Source organism: Equus quagga, chromosome 13 (assembly GCF_021613505.1).
Source record: "Equus quagga isolate Etosha38 chromosome 13, UCLA_HA_Equagga_1.0, whole genome shotgun sequence".
NCBI lineage: Eukaryota > Metazoa > Chordata > Mammalia > Perissodactyla > Equidae > Equus > Equus quagga.
Genome location: NC_060279.1, coordinates 90,272,209 through 90,291,043, shown reverse-complemented (window position 1 = coordinate 90,291,043; position 18,835 = coordinate 90,272,209). Strand labels below are relative to the sequence as shown.

General features: G+C 52.3%; 2 protein-coding genes across 5 annotated transcripts in view; one reads left to right on the top strand and one right to left on the bottom strand.

Moving 5' to 3' along the window:
• The window catches only part of LIG1 (DNA ligase 1), a 48,657-nt gene extending 47,838 nt beyond the window's left edge, over positions 1–819 (bottom strand). For 2 of the 4 annotated variants that reach the window (XM_046683395.1, XM_046683396.1), the window contains exon 1: positions 537–819. The gene's annotated coding sequence lies outside the window, so the exon portion shown is untranslated. The remainder of the gene's footprint in view (positions 1–536) is intronic. The other 2 variants (XM_046683391.1, XM_046683393.1) reach the window with 1 other exon arrangement.
• ZSWIM9 (zinc finger SWIM-type containing 9) overlaps positions 65–18,835 on the top strand; it is a 25,437-nt gene continuing 6,666 nt past the window's right edge. The window contains exons 1-4 of the mRNA XM_046682151.1: positions 65–641; positions 831–1,008; positions 2,105–2,380; positions 9,962–10,274. Of these exons, the coding sequence (XP_046538107.1) occupies positions 65–641; positions 831–1,008; positions 2,105–2,380; positions 9,962–10,274 (1,344 nt within the window). The remainder of the gene's footprint in view (positions 642–830; positions 1,009–2,104; positions 2,381–9,961; positions 10,275–18,835) is intronic.

The window sequence follows — 18,835 nt, the reverse complement described above, 5'->3', positions numbered from 1 at the left end:
CCCCTCCAATATCCGGATAACCCCGCCCACCCACAGCCTTTCCCTGACCGCCCCTCATCCCTCCATGGCCACGCCCCTTCCAGGAGGCCCCGCCCCCCAGCCCTTCCAATTTCCGCATAACCCCGCCCATCCACAGCCTTTCCCTGACCGCCCCTCATGCCTCTATGGTCACGCCCCCTTCCAAGAGGCCCCGCCCCCCAGCCCTTCCAACTTCCTGATAGTCCCGCCCATTATCTTCATGGCCACGCCCCTTCCGGAGGCCCCGCCCCTCCAGGCCTCTCAAAACGTATCCGGTCCTACCGGCTTCGGCCCTCGTCCGCCCTCGTCCACCCTCTACCTGGCCCTCTCCCTCCGGCGGACTCCCCCGCCCCACCCAGCGGCCCGCTGCTGGCGCTCTCCCCTCCCCACCGCGCTCTCAGCCGTCTCAGCATTCCCTACGTCCGCTCCTCTGCAGCCGACCGACCCGGCGGAGCCATGGGCCCCGAGCGTACGACACGCGCGCCGCCCCCCAGGCCCGCGCGGGCGGCCCCACTTGCCTCGCGCCGGCTCCGCGCGCCGCTGTCCTGGGCGCCACACCCGGAACCACTCGGCGCTCGACTGCGGCCCCAAATTCGCGCCACTGAATTCGCGCGCAGACTTCGGCGGGCGGGGGCGGGGCGGGGCCGAGGGGCGGGGCCCGGGCGACGTCCGCGCCGCCGCCGCCGCAGGGAGGACGCTGGGAGTTGTAGTCTCCCCCTCGGGAGGCTGCCTGAAAAGGGGGTGAAGTGGGGCGAGCCCTCCCGCAGAGCACGCTGGGAAACGGTCCCGAGCCTTCCCTCGCTCTCGTTGAGCGGGTGTGGCTGCGCGTCCGAGGAGTGACTGGCGGGGAAAGAGGGAGATTCGGTGGAAACCGCTGCGCGAGGAACGGCGGGAAGAGAGGCGGGAGGCCGCGCGGGGCATCCCGGGAGCGAGGGCCGGGCTGGGCCTCAGCGCGGGGCATTGTGGGAGGTGGACGCCGCTCCGGGGCGGGTAGGTGAGTGGGGAGGGGCGGGAAGGGTGCACATCTGGGGGAGGGGAGAGGCACAGCTGGGTGGGACAGCAGGGATGGGAGGGGCCGCGGCGGTCAGGGTTGGGAGGGGTTGGGGAGGCGGGAGCCGGCTGAGTGGGGCTGCACGAGGGGGGAGGCGCAGCTGGACGGGGGGAGCATCTGGGGTGATGAAGCCCGTCTGAGGACCAGGGGCCATGTCTGGGGCGAGAACGCACATCTGAGAAGGATGATAGCTGTAGATGGGAGGAGGGGGCCACAGCTGAACTGGGCGGCGCGTCTGGGCAGGAGGGGACCACAGAAGAATGTTGGTGACACTTCTGAGAATTGGCCACAAGTGAATGGGGCACACTATCTATAAGTGAAGGGTTCATACGGGATGTGGGGAGGACGTCTGGGTATGGGAGCATCTCTGGGAAGCAGGGGCCACAGCTGGATGTGGCGACCTATAGGGGTCACATCTGGGGGAGGGGAAAGAGCTGCATATTGGAGACACATCTGAGGAGGAGGGAGCCACAGGTGCATGAAGAATATGACTGGGGGTGAGGGGTCCATGACTGGATGTAGGGAGCCCCTATGGATATAGAGCATCTTTAGAGGGAGGCACAGCTGGATACGGGTTACAGCCAAGTGTACAGACGTGGAAGGAGGAGTTCCAGATGAATGGCGGCCCTAGAGGTTACTGCCAACTGTAGGAAACACATCTGGAGGGGGAGGAGGTCTTAGCTGAAAGTTGGGAACACGTTTGAGGAAGTGTCCACAACTGAGCTTAAGGGTCATATTTTGAGAGAGGGACCCCCCACTGTATTTAGGGGGTCACATCTATGGAAGAGGGGACCAGAGTTGGAATTAGGGATCAGGATATCAGGCTCCAACTATCCCAGGAATAATGCAGGGGGTGGGAGCAGGCCAAAGATGGGGTGGGAGCGCATATCTAGTGATTAACCAGGTGCATCCCACCCCGGGCCCCACTTGCATAAAGACACCAGCACCAAAGAGGCAGGCCGAGAGTGGAGGAAGTGCTATACCTCGGTTGGAGATGGGTTTGATATCCACGTGTCCCCCACTGCTTCCACTCAGGCGCCCCAGGATGGAGCCCCCACCCGGCACGGCGGCGGGGCAGGAGGAGCAGGAGCTGCGGGAGCGGGCCTTCTTCTCGTGGGCCGAGTTCAGCCGCTTCTTCGATGCGTGGTGCCAGCAGCGGCTGGCGCTGTTCTTCGTCAAGAGCTCCATGCACCTGGCACGCTGCCGCTGGGCCAGCGCGCCCCCGCTCTACACGCTCATCGACGTGCTCAAGTACAGCTACGTGCGGCTGGTGTGCAAGGACGTGCGCGCGCCCAGCCGGCCCGCCGTGGGGTGCGTGAGCCCAGCCGCCGCCCTGCTGGGTGCTGGGGAGTGGGGGGGCGGGGAGCAAGGGGGAGGGGGAAGCAGAGAGCCCTCATCCAGAAACTGGGAGGGAGGGATGCAGACTAAAGCAGCTAGATAACACCTTGCAGAGAGGCAGAGAGAATCAACGAGGGAGCCTTACTGAGAGAGAGACAAGGCCAGGGAGCTGGAGGGACAAAGGCACACACACAGTGAGTGACGGGGTGGGCTCCACTTTCAGACTTTAATAGAGATCCGTAGAGAGGCAGAGAGTGGGATAGACACACATACCCAAGACTGAAAAAAAAAAAAAAAAAAAGAGGGAAAATTCAGAAACAGGGAGACACGGAGCCAGAGACACCTGACAGAGCCAGAAAATCAGGTGAGCGCCAGGTTTTGGAGACTTACAAAGAGATCAGAGATAGAGACTGAGCTGTAGAGAAAGCCACAGGACAAAGAGAAAAAGATCCGTTCAGTAAATAGAGGGCCAGGTCCCATGCTGGGGGCTGGGGATATTTCACAGGCGGCCAGGGGTGGGGGTGGGGGTGTCCTTGAGAAAGACACAAACTCCCTCCGCTTCTGGAACTTTCAGACTGGATAGGAAGACTGATGTTATATGAACAAGCTCACAGATAGTTCCCTCCAACCGTAATGATACAATGAAGGGCAAGTAAGGCATCCAAAACAGAGCTAAGAGACACACCCAGGTGGCCAGTGGTGTTTAAATGGACCCCAATTTTAAACCAGGAACATTCCCCATACAACACTGGGTTTCCAACTTCCCTTGGAGCAGGCTGAGGCCATGTTCCCCGTGTGGCAGTCGGCCGCCACATTTAGACCACACATTGGCACTCAGGTTTGCCCCAGACCCCGCCGCTCTCTGCCACCTCATCCTTAGCACTGCCACTTCCTTGTTTTGCCTGCCTGGCCCCCTTACGTGCCTGAGTTTGAGACCCTTGGTTGGGGAGCCACAGAGGAGAGCGAAGTGCTTAAGAAACACAGACTCTGCCTTCAGGCTGCTTGAGATGCGCTCCACCACTTCCTGGGTGGGTGGCTTTGGGCAACAGACCTCACATCTCCAAGCCTCAGTTTTCTCTTCTCTGATGTGGGGCTGTTGCAAGTTTACCGTGAGACCATGCACGGGAAGGTGCTTACCTGATGCCTGGGACACGGGGTGGCTGGGCAAATGGCAGCTGTGGCAGGAGTCAAGAGCACAGGCTCAGGAGCCAGCAGCCTGGGTGCAGACCACGGCTCCACTGCCGATTATCCGGTGACACTGAGCATGTGACTTCACCTTTCTGAGCCTCAGTTTCCTCACTTGGAAAATGGGAGAAGCGATAGTACCTATCTCACAGGTTTTGTGAGGATGAAATGAATTCATCCATGCAAATCATTCAGAAGAGCGTCCAGCACGGAGTGAGCTCTCTCTTAACAGTGACTCTCCCCCGTAGTTATTTAAACATTTGTGGTGAGCTTACTATTCTTGGCAGTTTACTCACTGCTTATTCTAGAAACAGAGACTTGGAGATCTGGAAGCAGAACAGCGTCAACACACATCATCCCAGAGAAATCGAGAACGTTAGAGCTTGCAAAAAGCTTGGGCCCGATCTGGAATCTCTCTGTATTAACAGGACCTGATTCAAAGTTGAGCAACTGCTGTGTGCATGCTCTTCACTGGGCGTTTGGAAACCAGAGACGGTCTCTACCATTGAGGTGCTCAGAACCTAATAGAGGAGACAAAGACAAAAAAATGGAAATAGTGGCCCACAATAGTGAGAGAGAGGTTGAGGAGGATAAGAGAGGAGCGGTCAGCTCCATCTGAGAGCTTACAGGGTGGTTCTGGAAGGCTTCCTGGAAGAGCTGACCAGTGAGCGGAACCTTGAAGGATTTTGTTTATGTATCTGTGTTTGTACAGTACGGGAATTAACAGATATGTGGCTCTAGCTATGTGCAGGCAATGTCCCAAATACTCTGCAAATATCAGGGGGCCAGGGGGCAGGAGGGCCGAGGCTGGGGATTGACAGGCTGTGGAGGGGACGAGCACAGTGCCCTGGGCTCGGGCCTGGTGACTGGGGAGACCGTGGGATGGTCCAGGAGTGGGGGTGGTCGGTGGGCTGGTTCAGGGATAATGACTTGGGGCCCATCACTTCTGAGCCCCTCTGTCTCCCCACCTGCTCAGGCAGGGCCTTGCCGGTGTCATAGCCCGGGGACAGCCCATGGCCAGGGTCCTAAGCGGGAGTGTAGTGTATGAGCAAAGGCGGGAGATGTGGCTGCCGTGGTGGCAAGGTCTGGACCTGCAGGGCTGGGTCCAGGGGCTGGGACTTTATCCTGGGGGCACTGGGGAGCCCCGGGAGGGCTCTGAGCAGGGTCAGCTCTGGGTGTAGGAAGGACCCTCTGGGGCCGAGTCAGGGATGGACTGGAGGAGAGAGGCAAGAGGCCAGGGAGGAGGCTGCGACCGAGGGTCCGGAGAACACACATACAGGCTTTCGTCTCAGCTACTCCTTCCCTCATTCCCAAGGTTGCACAGTGACCTCCTCCCGGTCACCATCGCTGCATCTTCCCCTCTCCAGCTCCAGTTTCTCTTCCACTCCATCTCCTGAGCCTCTTTCTCAGCATGTCCATCTCTAGAACAGGATTACTCAACCTTTCCCAATACACAGCAGCCTTTGAAAACACAAAAACCTTGAGAATCTGAAAGATAAGAAGAACTATGTGAGTGGAGTGCAAAATAAATCAAAGCGATGGTACTACTTTTTTTTTTTTTTTTTGGTGAGAAAGATTGGCCCTGAGCTAACATCTGTTGTGAATCTCCCTCTTTTTGCTTGAGGAAGATTGGCCCTGAGTTAACATCTCTTCCAGTCTTCCTCTATTTTGTATGTGGGACGCCACCACAGCATGGCCGATGAGTTGTGTATAGCTGCCAAAGCAGAGCACCAAACTTAACCACTATGCCACCAGGCCAGCTCCAAAGCAATGGTACTTTTAGAAGAGAAAAGATGTTTTGAAAATAACAGCTGCTTTTTTATTAACTGTTTACTGTGCACCAGTCCCTTCATGACCACTTAACATCATTTAATCCTCCTATTTAGTTCTCTCAACAAATCTGTGAGGTCAGTATTATCATTAGCCCCAATTTCCAGATGAGAAAACTGAGACACAGAGAGGTTAAAGGACTTCCCCAAGGTAATACAGCTACTAAGAGGGAAAACCAAGAATTGAACCCACACAGGTTGATCACAGAGCCCATGCTTTTAATTACCATCCTGTCTCCTCCTTCTTGTCTTCCTCCTCTCTCTCTCTCTCTTTCCCTCTCCTTCCCCTCACCTTTATTTCATTCATGGATTATTAATATGAGAGCTGAATGGGCCTGCACCCTAGAGATTTTTTTGGTCCTGGGTGCCATGCTGTTTGTCCATTCATCCAAGAGGTTTGTTTCGAGCACCTTCTGTGTGCAGGGTGAATGTGTTCTAGATGCTGGGGTTTCAGTGGGGGAGCGCCCCATTCAGTGAGGAGCATACATTACAGATGGGCATCCATCAAATCATCACCCCAATGTGAGGAGATCTGCCCTAGCCTGGGGATAGCCAGGGAAGGCTTCCCGGAGGAGGTGACACTGGCTCTGGGTTGTGAAGGATGAGTAGGAGTTCACTAGGTGAGAAGGGAGAAGGATGTTTCACGAAGAAGGAAAGAACTTATAGTAGGTTGGTGGCAGTGGGAATGGAAAAGCATGGACGCTTTGGAGAGTTGAGAAGGCATGATGAGCAGGACTTGGCAATGGGTGGTTTTGACGGTGTGAGTGGTGTTCCTGGGGGCCTGCAGAACATACAAGGGGGATTCAGTCATTCATATGTGTGTCATATGTTTACAGGACACCTCCTAAGGGCCAGGGGCTGTTCTGGGTGCTGGGGATACAGCAATAAGCAAAACAGACAAAAATTCCCCGCCCACGTGGAGTTCACATTTAGAGGCGGGTGGCATTTTTTCCCCCAGCTAGGTGGAGACAAATTACAAAAATGGGGTGTTGAGGCCACAATAGATGGTTATGTGAGATCCTGGGACCCCACAGAGAGGGTGTGCTATTCTCTGGCAAGATGGACGGCTTCGCAGAAGAAGTGACCTCCCCTGAGTGGGGGCTCGTGCTAGGGGCTGAAACACCCAATTAAATGAAGGCAGACCAGAGAGTTCCACAAAAGCCTCTGGGCTCTTCCAGGGAGATGCGTTGGGTGGAACCCCGTGAACTTGCCATGTTGGTGGATCAAAAATGGCTGCGTGTTGGTAATCTCTTTTAGTTCCACCCGATACCACCGAGGTGGCTGTATGTTGGTATTTTATTTATGATGGTTTGTACGCTTACGATTTTGCTAAATTTGCATTATTTTTGTTGCTTTAAATAAGGCAAAAAGTCTCAAACTCTTTATGTAGACTTTTAAAATCCGGCAGCCTCCTGGGTTTTACTTTACCTCTTGCATGGGGGAGAAAAGTATTTTTTGGGGTGTGCTGTTGGCATTTAGTTCTTGGGATCTAAACTGCGTGCCAGGCCCTGGACAGTCTCTCAGAAGGGGCCGCAAACTAGGAGGCCCTTGGGCCAGATCTAACCTGCAGCCCATGTTTGTCAATAAAGTTTTATTGCAACACAGCCACGTCCATTCCTTGTCCTATCATCTATGGCTGTGTTCACAATACAGGAACAGAATATATCCACTTGCTGGCCCTGTGCAGAGAGAGTTTGCCAATCTCGGCTCTAAACATAAAACCTCCCACCAAAAATGCTGATATCAGCCTCCCCCGCCCCTGCCCCGTGGAGAAACACGGAACCCCCTTTCAGAAAGCAGATCAATTTCAATATTATTATCAGGGAAATACACTCTGATGTTCCCCCCATATTCTCGTTCATTTTTCACAGTGCTGGATGTAGCTCTCTAAGTTGATTTAGGTGGTGGGCTGTGCTCCACAGTTTGAGAACCACTGATCTAGACAGACTAAGAGGTGTGGAAGAGAGTGTTCACTGAAGCGCTGTGGGTGGGAAGGGAGAAGTGGAGACAACAGAACAGTTGGCAGAATCATGGAGTGGAATATTAGGCAGCAGATAAAAGGAATGAAACAGAAAAGTCTTGAAAAGCTGATGAGTGAAACAGCAAATGGCAAACGGATATACAGAGTGTGATGCTTGTACTGTGTTAGCTTCCTGTTGCTGCTGTAACAAATTACTACAAACCTAGTGGCTTAAAACAACACAAACGTATTATCTTACAGCTCTGACAGTCAGAAGTCCAACACGGGTCTCACTGGGCTAAAAGCAAGGTGTCTGCAGGGCTGTGTTCCTTCTGGAGGCTCCAGGGAACAAACTATTTCCTTGCCTCTTCCAGCTTCTAGAAGCCACCCACATTCCTTGGCTTGCAGCCTCTTTCTCCATCTTCAAAGCCGGCAGCGTGCATCTTTCACTCTCTGTCTCTGATTCCCTCTTCCCCATGTAAGGACCCTTGATTGCACTGGGCCCACCTGGAGACTCCAGCATCCTCTCATCACAAGATCCTTAATTTAATCATATCTACAAAGTCCCTTTTGCCCCATACGGCAACATTTGCACAGCTCCAGCAGCTAGGGTGTGACATCTTTGGGAAGAGGGGAGCGTTATTCCGCCCACCATATGCTAGAAAACAAAAGTCTCCTAAGTCAGCTTTTAAAAAAATGCAACCACATTCAGAAAAGTGCACACATCATACATGTGCAACTTGATGAATTTTCCCAAAATAAAATGCACATGTAACCAGCACGCAGAACGAGACACAGAAGATGCCCAGTGCCAGGAAGCTGCCATGTGCCCCCCACAGGATTAACCACTCTAGGCTATAACCACTGTCCAGTCTCTGGACAGCAGAGGTCAGCTCTGTCCTGTTGTTGAACTTCCTACAAAGGGGAATCGTGTGGTGGGTCCTCCTTTGCGTCTGGCCTCCTTCGCACAGCAGGTTTGTGAGATCCATCCCCGTTGTCGGGGATGGTGATGGCTTGTTCATTCTTGTTGTTGATTAGTATCTTATTTTAGGAATGTGTCACAACTTATTCTCCTCCTCTGTGGCTGGATATTTGGGTTGTTTCAAGTATTTGGCTGATGCGAATGGTGCTGCTGTGAATATCCTAGTACACACCCTCTGGGGCCCACGGGCAGGCGTTTATCTGGAGTGAGATTGCTGTTCACAGTGGAAGCACGTGATCAGCTCTAGTAGATACTGCCACACCGTTTTCCAAAAGTGATTGTACCATTTCACACTCCCATGGATGATGGATGAGAGTTCCGGTTGCCCCACGTCCTCAGCAACACTCGATGTTATCAGTCTCTCTTTTTGGTCATCCTGGTCGGGTAGCAGCATTTTCTTAGGGTTTTAATTTGTACTCTCTTTGTTTTGTTTTGTTTTGTTTTTTGAGGAAGATTAGCCCTGAGCTAACATCCACTGCTAATCCTCCTCTTTTTGCTGAGGAAGATTGGCCCTGAGCTACCATCCATGCCCATCTTCGTCTACTATATATATGGGACGCCTGCCACAGCATGGCTTAAAAAGCAATGCATAGGTCCACACCTGTGATCTGAACCGGTGAACCCCGGGCCACCAAAGCGGAGCATGTGAACTTAACTGCTATGCCACTGGACTGGCCCCTCTTTTTTTTTAAGGTATGCTTTTTTTTGGTGAGGAAGATTGGCCCTGAGCTAACATCTGTTGCCAGTCTTCCTCTTTTTTTTTTCTCCCCAAGCCCCAGTACATAGTTGTACATCCTAGTTGTGAGTCCTTCTGGTTCTTCTGTGTGGGACGCTGCCACAGCATGGCTTGAGGAGTGGTGCTAGGTCCACACCCAGGATCCGAACCGGCAAACCCCAGGCCACTGAAGCAGAGCATGTGAACTTAACCACTCCACCTCGGGGCTACCCCTTAATTTGTATTCTCTTGATGACTAATGAGTTTGAGCACTTTTCCTTGTATGCAAAGTTTTAAAACACAGAACCCTACCTTCCATTGTTTATGGGTGCAGAAAAACCTATGCAGGAGTGCTGAATACTCAGTTTGGGTGCTAGCTACCTTTGGGGACAAAGGCACGGAGGGGAATTTGCTGGGGCAGGGCTCACAGAGGGCCTCAACTTGTGACATCAGAAGTGGATACAGGAGTATCTGAAATGTTTTGTTCCTAAAATTGTTTGCAGTAAATAAAATACAACATTCATTCACTTGTGACGGAGCCGGGGGTAGCGTGTCCAGAATGACAGCAAACACATAGCATTCACCATGTTCTGGACGCTGCTTTTAAGTGCTTTCCATATATCAACTCTTTGAGTCCTCTTCAACAACCCTGTGAGAACAGTATTATGATTATCACTTCCCTTTTACGCTGTGAGGAAACTGAGGCACAGAGACCTTAAGTGACTCTCCCAAGGTCACACAGCTGGCTTATCCTTCAGGCCCTCTCCTCTCCTCTACGCTTGAAACAATTCTTAATTTTCTAAAAGTAATCATCAAAAGGAGAGAGAAGGAAGCGGAGGGCAGCAGGGTGGTGTGACGGGGGCCCTGGTGCTTCCTCCCGCAGGCCCCCCCAGCCCGGCTGCCCGGCCTTCATCATCGTCAAGCTGAGCCCGCTGCGGGACCGCCTGGTGGTGACGGAGTGCCAGCTGACCCACTCGCACCCGGCGTGTCCACTCGAGTTCGCCTACTACTTCCGGCCGGGCCACCTGCTGGCCAACGCCTGCCTGCCGGTGCGCACGACCAACAAGATCTCCAAGCAGTTTGTGGCCCCCGCCGACGTGCGCCGCCTGCTGTCCTACTGCAAGGGCCGCGACCACGGGGTCCTGGACGCCCTGCACGTGCTCGAGGGGCTCTTCCGCACCGACCCCGAGGCCAAGGTGGGGGCTGGGGAGAGGCAGGCGGGGGAGGGGGAGGCACGCGCAAGACTCGCGTGGGGGTCATTTATTCATTCGTGCATCCGCCCCACTCAGCATCCATTCACCCCTCTCCTTCCTTCCTCCGTGCGTTCATTCAGGAAGTCCTGATGGAGGCGTTGGGGTGGGGGGTGCAGCCTGCGAGACCCACGAGGCCCTGCGCTCAGAGAGTGGGCAGGCCCGGTGCAGAGAGTGCCCGAGAACCTCCTGTGCTGGTGCAAATGCCCTGTGGTCCCGCGCTGCCGGCTACCGCAGCCCCCGGCCACGCGTGGATGCACAAACGATAAGCGTGTCGTTTGATGAGTGTGCACAAAGTGAAAACACCCCCGAACCCCCCCCCCCCCCCTTCCAGATCAAGAATGAGAAGGGAGGGTCCTCCGGTCCATAAGCCGCTGGGGCGAGCAGCCGGGTAAAGGAGGATGGGTGAGGGCTGGACAGGGGCAGTTGGGAGGGTGCTGTTTTAGTTTGAGTGGTCCGGGGAGGCCTCTCTGAGGAAGTGATGGTGAAGTAGAGGGGACAGAATGGAGGGAGGGGACCCCCATTCTGCCTTCATAGGGACGCGAATGCAAGGCAGAGGGAACAGACAATGCAAAGGCTCAGAGGCTGCAGCAGCCTCCATGTGTTGGAGGAACAGCAAGAATGCTGCCTCTGGGAGGGATCTTTCTGCTGCTCTGATCCAACTTCAGGGCTGGGGTGGAGAAGGAAGGGAGGGAGGGGTGGAGGGAGGGAGGGAGGAAGGAAGGAAGAAAATAAATTGGTTTCTATGCTTTTTTTGTCATGCATAGAAGAGGTCCAACTCAGGTGCAGATGAGGCGTGAACCCACTGTCCAGAATCAGGTCCAGAGCACTCTCCCCATCTCCATCTCCATCTCATGCCCAGGGACCAGCCCTCTTTCAAGCCACCCACCCAAACGCAGGCCTCTGTCCACACATAATATTGAGAATAATTTTAGCTAACGTTTATCAAGCCCTCACTCTGGGCCAGGAACTACCCTAAGTGTTTTAGATCTTATGATTTATTTAAATCTCAGCAGAGCACCATGAGGAAGGAGTCCCCCATTCTCACCTCCATTTTACAGACAAGGAAACTGAAGCACAGAAAGGTCAAGTAACTGCCCCGGGGGCACACAGCTGCTTAAGGACAGAGCCAGACTCCAGAGCCACAGAGTCTGGGCCCAGGGCCCTGGTCTTCACCGCTCTGCTCTTCCCCAGTTTGGAGATGAGGCTCTGGCCCCTCCCCATCAGTTCTAGGCTCTGGAGGGTTGAGGGCCCCACCCCGCTCAGCTTGCTGCTCTGTAAAATGGGAGTGCACACACATGCACCCCCCTGGTCTTTGCTGTGCTGTTCCCTGTTATCCACTGTCCCCCCCTGGGAGCACCCCAAGTAGGGTTACCTCTGTGAGAAGCCACCCATCATAAAGGAAAGCCTTCAATGTCAAGAGAGTGGCTGTGTAATTCTGGTTTGGAGGCTGTAATGAAATCTAACTTAAACTGAGGTTGGCTCCCAGCTCTGCACTTTGGCCACCTGAATACTTTTTTTTTTTTTTTACTTGAGGAAGACTGGCCCTGAGCTAACATCTGTGCCCATCTTCCTCTATTTTGTATGGGGGACACCACCACAGCATGGCTGATGAGCAGTGCGTAGGTCCGTACCCGGGATCCGAAGTTACGAACCCCGGGCCACCGAAGCAGAGCACACCAAACTTGACTGCTGCATCACCGGCTGACCCTTGGCCACCTAAGAAATGAGAAAGAAGTTCTAGGAAACCAAGAGACAGATCAGTGAGAGGGTTACTCCTTTTTAAAAAATATTTCTTTTTTTTTTTTTTTTGAGGAAGATTAGCCCTGAGCTAACATCTGCTGCCAATCCTCCTCAAAAATGATCATTGCCTGCGCTGTCCAGTATGCCAGCCCCAGGGCCCATGTGGCTATCGAGCGCTTGAAATGTGGCTAGTATGAAGGAGGAACTGAATTTTTAATTCAATTTCATTAATTGACATTTAAGCAGCCCCATGTGGCTTCTAGATTGACCGGCACAGCTCTATACGTGCACAGATTAATTTGCATGTGTTCATTTTTAACCTTATTTCCCCTTACCCCTCCCCCGGCAAGGTAACCTATGCTGCACACTTTTTTGCATCTTGCCTTATATGTTGGGGTGTGCCAGGTGTCAGCGTCTTTCCTTCTTCCTCTGGGGCCGGTCAAATCCCCCTGAGAAAACCCCGACCTGGCTGGCGAGTAGAGAGGCCAGGCTGCCAGGTTTGGGGAGCCACGTCGGCGGGGGGAGGGCTAGGGAGCTGGCATTCAGTCAGTGAGATGCACCGGACCCGCCTCCCCATCAGATGGGCCCGATGCCCCCAGGGCCGGCACACCTTTCTGCTTTGCCCTCTCCGTGGAATAAACCGCCAGACGCCTGGGGGAGACAGGACTCATGAGCTTGTGAGATCTACCTGCTTCTTACACAGCCCTCAGCTTTCTTTTAACCTCCCCACACGGCCCGGTGCTGCCAGTTCTTTTTGGGGTCCTCAGCATTTCCCAATTGCTGGCTTAGGAATCCTGTGTGGTTTTTTTGTTTGTTTGTTTTTTGAGGGGTAGTGGTCAGCTTGTCCATCTGCTTTCCAGCTTCCGAGGTCTGCGTCCTGTTGTCTCCTCTCCTATTGCCTCTGTATTTAAAAAAAAAAAAACAAAAAAAGAACCCTTCTCTATAGATGTACTTGAGGTTCGGGAAAGACTGAAATTAGTGGGATGTGTTCAGTCGATCACCTTTACTTGGAAGTTTCACCTGGCGTTTTTGGCTTAAAAGATATATATATCTATATAGATATATATATATATATTTTTTTCTTTTAAGGCACCCAAATTTAAATGGCTTTCTTTTCTTTCTTTCTTTCTTTTGTTTTTTTGGTGAAGAAGATTGGCCCTGAGCTAACATCTGTTGCCAATCTTTCTCTCTTTTTTTTTAAAGATTTTATTTTTTTCCTTTTTCTTCCCAAAGCCCCCCGGTACATAGTTGTATATTCTTCACTGTGGATCCTTCTAGTTGTGGCATGTGCGACGCTGCCTCAGCGTGGTTTGGTGAGCAGTGCCATGTCCGCGCCCAGGATTCGAACCAACGAAACACTGGGCCGCCTGCAGCGGAGCACACGAACTTAACCACTCGGCCACGGGGCCAGCCCCTCTCTTTTTTTTTCTTCCTCAAAGCCCCAGTACGTAGTTGTGTATCCTAGTTGTAGCTCATTCTAGTTCTATGCAGGACACCACCTCAGCATGGCTTGATGAGGGGTGTGGAGGTCCGCGCCCAAGATCCCAAACAGTGAACCCTGGGCCACCTAAGTGGAACATTCGAACTTAACCACTATGCCACCAGGCCAGCCCCTTAAGAGATATATTGAAAGAGTTGTGTATTATTAATATTTAAGATAATAAAGAATTCTTTATTCTCATCCAAAGACTAGGTTAAGCAACAACCAGATATTATTCTCTCTGCTTCCAGCAGTCTCCTGAAGGAGGGATTGTTTTGAAAAGCTGAATGCCTGGGACCCCCTGAGTTGAGGTAGCTCACTTGGTCTTGGAAGGGAATCTGCCAAGAAGAGTGTAGCCAAAAGCCATAGCCACAGTTTATGGACAAGACTGAGTGACTGCTTCAATCAGGGAGGTGTTAAGACCTTTTATAATCTGCCCTGAGGCAGTGATGAAGGGCTGATGTGTCCAATCACGTCTCTGTTACCTCATTTGTGACAGGCTCCATAGTAACCTGTAAGCAAGCTGGCTCTTGGGGTAGAGATGGACCTTGCCCAGAAATTTTACAGCCTTCTCTTACGTGGATTTTTTGCCTTATGAGAAAGGGGAACATTGATCTGAGAGTGCTACTTTTGGATTTTTTTTTTTTTTTTTTTTTTTTTGCTGAGTAAAATTCACCCTCAGGTAACATCTGTGCCAATCGTCCTCTGCTTTGTATGCAGGTCACCACCATACCATGACTGACGAATGGTGTAGGTCCATGCCCGGGATCCAAATCCACAAACCCAGGCCGCCAAAGTGGAGCATGCTGAACTTAACCACTACACCACAGGGTTGGCCCCTGAGAGGGCTATTTTTAGGAATATGAAGTGGTGAACTGGCACAATCTCAGCACAAGACAATTTGGCATTATCTGTCAAAATGTCCAGAGCCCTCACCCTTTGACTCCTTCTCCCACTGCTGGGAATTTATCCCGTAGAGGTGGTGGCACAGGTGCGGAATGACTTATGCACGAGGCTAGACACGGCACCCCTTGTCAAGCCATGCTGTGGAGGCGTCCCACATAGAAAGTAGAGGAAGATGGGCACGGATGTTAGCTCAGGGCCAGTCTTCCTCAGCAAAAAGAGGAGGATTGGCAGCAGATGTTAGCTCAGGGCTAATCTTCCTCAAAAAAAAAGTTCGCATGCTCAGCTTCGGCAGCCCAGGGTTCGCCGGTTCGGATCTTGGGCGTGGACCTAGCACTGCTCATCAGGCCACGCTGAGGCAGCGTCCCACATAGAAGAAGTAAAGTAACCTGCAACTAGGATATACAACTATGCACTGGGGCTTTAGGGAGAAAACAAAACAAAAAAAAGGGCTCTGGAGCCAAAGGAAAAAAAAAAGGAAAAAGCAAAAAATCTTCCCAGATAGCATCATCTTTAGAAAAAGAAAAACAGCATTTAAAAAAAAAAAGGACCGGGTCTGTGTCGGTCAGGATGGCCTGGGGTTTGCCATAGTAACGACCAGCCCTCCGATCCCAGTGGCTTACCTCATTGAAGCTGACTTCTTGCTCACCGTCCTTACCCACCGTATGTTGTTGGGGGAAGCACCGCTCATCCGAGCCACTCAGGGACCCGGGAAGATGGGAGGTGCATCCCAGGATAATTATCACATCTGTCAGGAAGAGCTGTTACGGCTTCTGCCCGTGAGAGACACGCCAGGTCAGGTTCCTTCCACCTGCATATCTATCGTTGGCCGAAGCGAGTCATATGACCTTGCCTGACTGCAGGGGACAGAGAGGCGCAGTCTGCCCGGTGCCCAGCACCGAGGAGAGCCACGATTCCCTGGCGCACAGCAAAGGATGACCGCAGGCTTGGAGGGGGTGTTTCACCGAGGTCTGCCCGCGCCCTGCCCGGATCGGGGGCTTGTGTTTCTCCTGCTCTGTGGTCACACGGGCCTCTCACAGCTCAGTCGCAACCTCTCTATCGCTTCCTGGCTCCCAGAGAGGATCTCCTCTGTGCCACCTAGCCTCTTTTTACATCAGACGAGCCATTTTTGAGATGATAGAGTAAAACTAGAACTTGGTTTTATTTATATCGTCATACGCGAAAAGCTTTATACACATTCTAGTTGTGAACCAGTTACTTAACTTCTCGGAGCCTTAGTTTGTTCATCTGTAGAATGGAGATAATAGTAGATACTAGCTCATAGGGTAGTTAGGGTTTCTGTGAGAGGATCAGATGTGTGCGTGTAAAGAACAGTGCCCAGGGGCCGGCCCGGTGGTGTAGTGGTTAAGTTCGCACCCTCCGCTTTGACGGCCTGGGGTTTGCAGGTTCGGATCCCGGGCGTGGACCTACACACCGCTCATCAAGCCATGCTGTGGCGGCGTCCTACATACAAAATAGAGGAAGATTGGCACGGATGTTAGCTCAGGGCCAATCTTCCTCCCAAAAAAAAAAAAAACAATGCCCAGAAAGTAGGAAGGCTTATGTGTTTTAGCTACTTAGGTGTTATTTTTATTCCTTCAGTGTTTTCTTCAGGGCCGTCTGGAGAATAGTGTCGTTCTGAACACGTGAAAAGGAGGCTGTGTGCTCACATATAGGAAGAGATGTGGGTGGGGAGTGTTAAGTGGTGTGGTTTCTGATGCTCACACTGCGCAGTCTGCCATCTGTGGGCGACGCATCCTGGTGCCACCAATTTATGTGTCTGAGATGACACCTGCGCTCATTCAGGTCCTCAGATCTGCTCTCAGGGCTGCACCATCTCCTGTGTGAGCCAGGAGCCTCTCAGTCAGCCCTGTGCAGTCTTTTTGTGAAGGCCGTGGGGCACGGTGGTCTGCAGCACAGACCCTGGGTCCAAGCTGCCTGAGGTCAAATCCTAGCTCTGCCCCTTACTACCTGTGTGACTCTGGGCAAGCGACCAAACCTCTCTGTGCCTTGGTTTCCCCATCTGAAAAATGAGGATGATGATAATAGTACCTGCCGCACAGGATTGTCGTGAGGATTGAAAGAGTTAACGCCTTGGCACTGTGCCTGGCACAGAGACACTGCTTCCTGGGTGGGGTTAGTTCTCCTCAGCACTTTACAGGCCTGAAATCATCTTGTGTATATTTATTCATCTCTGGTTTGCAGGCTGTCTCTACCCACTCTAGAGTGTGTCTTACTGGCCCTCCTCAATGCCTGAACCAGAACTTGGCACATCAGATTTGTTCAGTAAATATTTGGTAGATTTTTGTTGTCAGGGCCATTGAGTTGATTCCGACTCCTAGTGACGCTGCCTGCAGCAGAGTGGAGCCCGGCCGGGTCTTTCTGCACCACCGTCTCCCCTTCCGGCGCTTTATCAGACAATGCTCTGCTGCCATTCGTGGGGTTTTCAGGGCCAATTTTTTCAGAAGTGGGTGGCCAGGTCCTTTTTCCTAGTCTGTCTAGCTTGGAAGCTTTGCTGAAACCTGTCACCATGGGGGACCCTGCTGGTATTTGAAATCATAGCTTTAAGCATCACAGCCACATGCAGCCACCACCGTGTGACACCCACAGATGGGTGGTGTGGTCCCCTGACCGGGAAACAAACTCAGACCTCAGTGGTGAGAGTGTCAAGTCTTAACCACTAGACCACCAGGGCTGACTATCTGGTAGATAAATTCACTCACCTATGTATCCCCATCTTCATCAAATGTCACCACACCCCTTAAGTGTCACCCATCCATCTCCCCTCACCCCTTGCTTTTTTTTTCAGCCATTCTTAATGACCTAGGCTTGGATCCCAGCCCCACTATTTGTCAGCTCCATGGCCTTGGGCAAGTCACTCCCCTGGTGTAGTCGGGGTCCCTAAGACCACCCTCAGGTTCAATGAGGACTCACAGAACTCAGAAAAATGTTTATACTGATAGCTGCAGTTTATTACAGTGGAAGGATACAGATGAGAATCAGCAAGGGGAAGAGGTGCAGGGGGCAGCGTCCAGGAGAGACCAGGTGGGCATCCAGTTGTCTCTCTCAGTGGGGTTGTACGGACAGCACTTAATTCTCCCAGCAGGGGTGTGTGACAACAAGCATGGGGTACTGTCCACCAGGGAAGCACACCTGAGCCTCGGTGTCCAGGGTTTTTATTGGGATCCCGTTATGTAGACATGGCTGACTGCCTGTGTGGCTGACCTTAGTCCAGCCCCTCTGGAGGTCAAGCTGATGTTGAGTGGCCCAAGGCCCACTTAAATCACATTGTTAGCATAGACTATCAGGTATGGCCCAGGGTCCCAGGTAAAACAAGTCACTCTTATCACGCAGGACATGCCAAGGGCTTAGAGGCTATCTCCCGGGAGCCAGGCAAGAGCCAGTCCTTTCTTTGGAATGTGCATGGTTTAGACAACCCAGACCTGCTGAATTAATCCTTTACTGCACACCTGGAATCTTTCAGCCTCAGTTTCCATATCTGCCTTATAAGGAAAATAATGGTTCTCTCTCAGCGATGACCCTCACTCAGCCAGAGGGCCCCACACCAACCTCAGTACCAGCCTTTCTCTTTAGCATGCCCCCCACACTCAGGTAATAAGAATAATACCAACAGCTGATGCTCAATAAACACTGACTTCATGCCAGGCATTGTTCTACATGTTTCATGCAGATTAACCCATTTAATCCTCATAGCGACTTTACAGTTATGCTCCCCATCTTTGCAGATGGGAACAGCTGACGCACAGAGAAGTTCACACACTTTCTCTAAGTCACACAGCTGGTGTGTAAATTCACACAGCTAGTAACTTGAAGAACCTGGATTTGGATCCCTGCAGTCTGGCTCCAGGGACCAGGAACTTTAACTGTCTAACCGTTGGGTGGGCCTTCCAGCTGAAAGCAACACTGGTTGTGCTGTTGCTCATGGAGATTTGGCCAGTCCAACAGGGCGGGACTCGGGCCTGCCTCAGTCAGTCCCTTGTCTCTCTTCAAGGCCTAGCACAGTGCCAGGTACACAATAGGTGCTCAATAAATGCTGTGTAATGAACAAATAGCTATGCAAGAAAAGCTTGTGTGCCCTCTTTAGAAAGTACTGACTTGAAAAGCCTCAAAATGAGTTTATTTTGGAATAGCGAAAGAATCACAATTCGGGATGCAATGCTATGGCAAACCACAGGCAAATCCAGAGAACAAAGGAGGGGAGCTGCTTTTATAGAGAAAAAGGGGGAGGGGGAGGGGCTGCTCTAAAGGGAAGTCCATCGGGGGAAAGTAACAGTTCAGGGCAGCAACAGCTTCTCATTGGTTGAGCTGTGGCATTTCTCATTGGCTGAGCTGTGGTGTTTCTCATTGGCTGAGCTGTGGC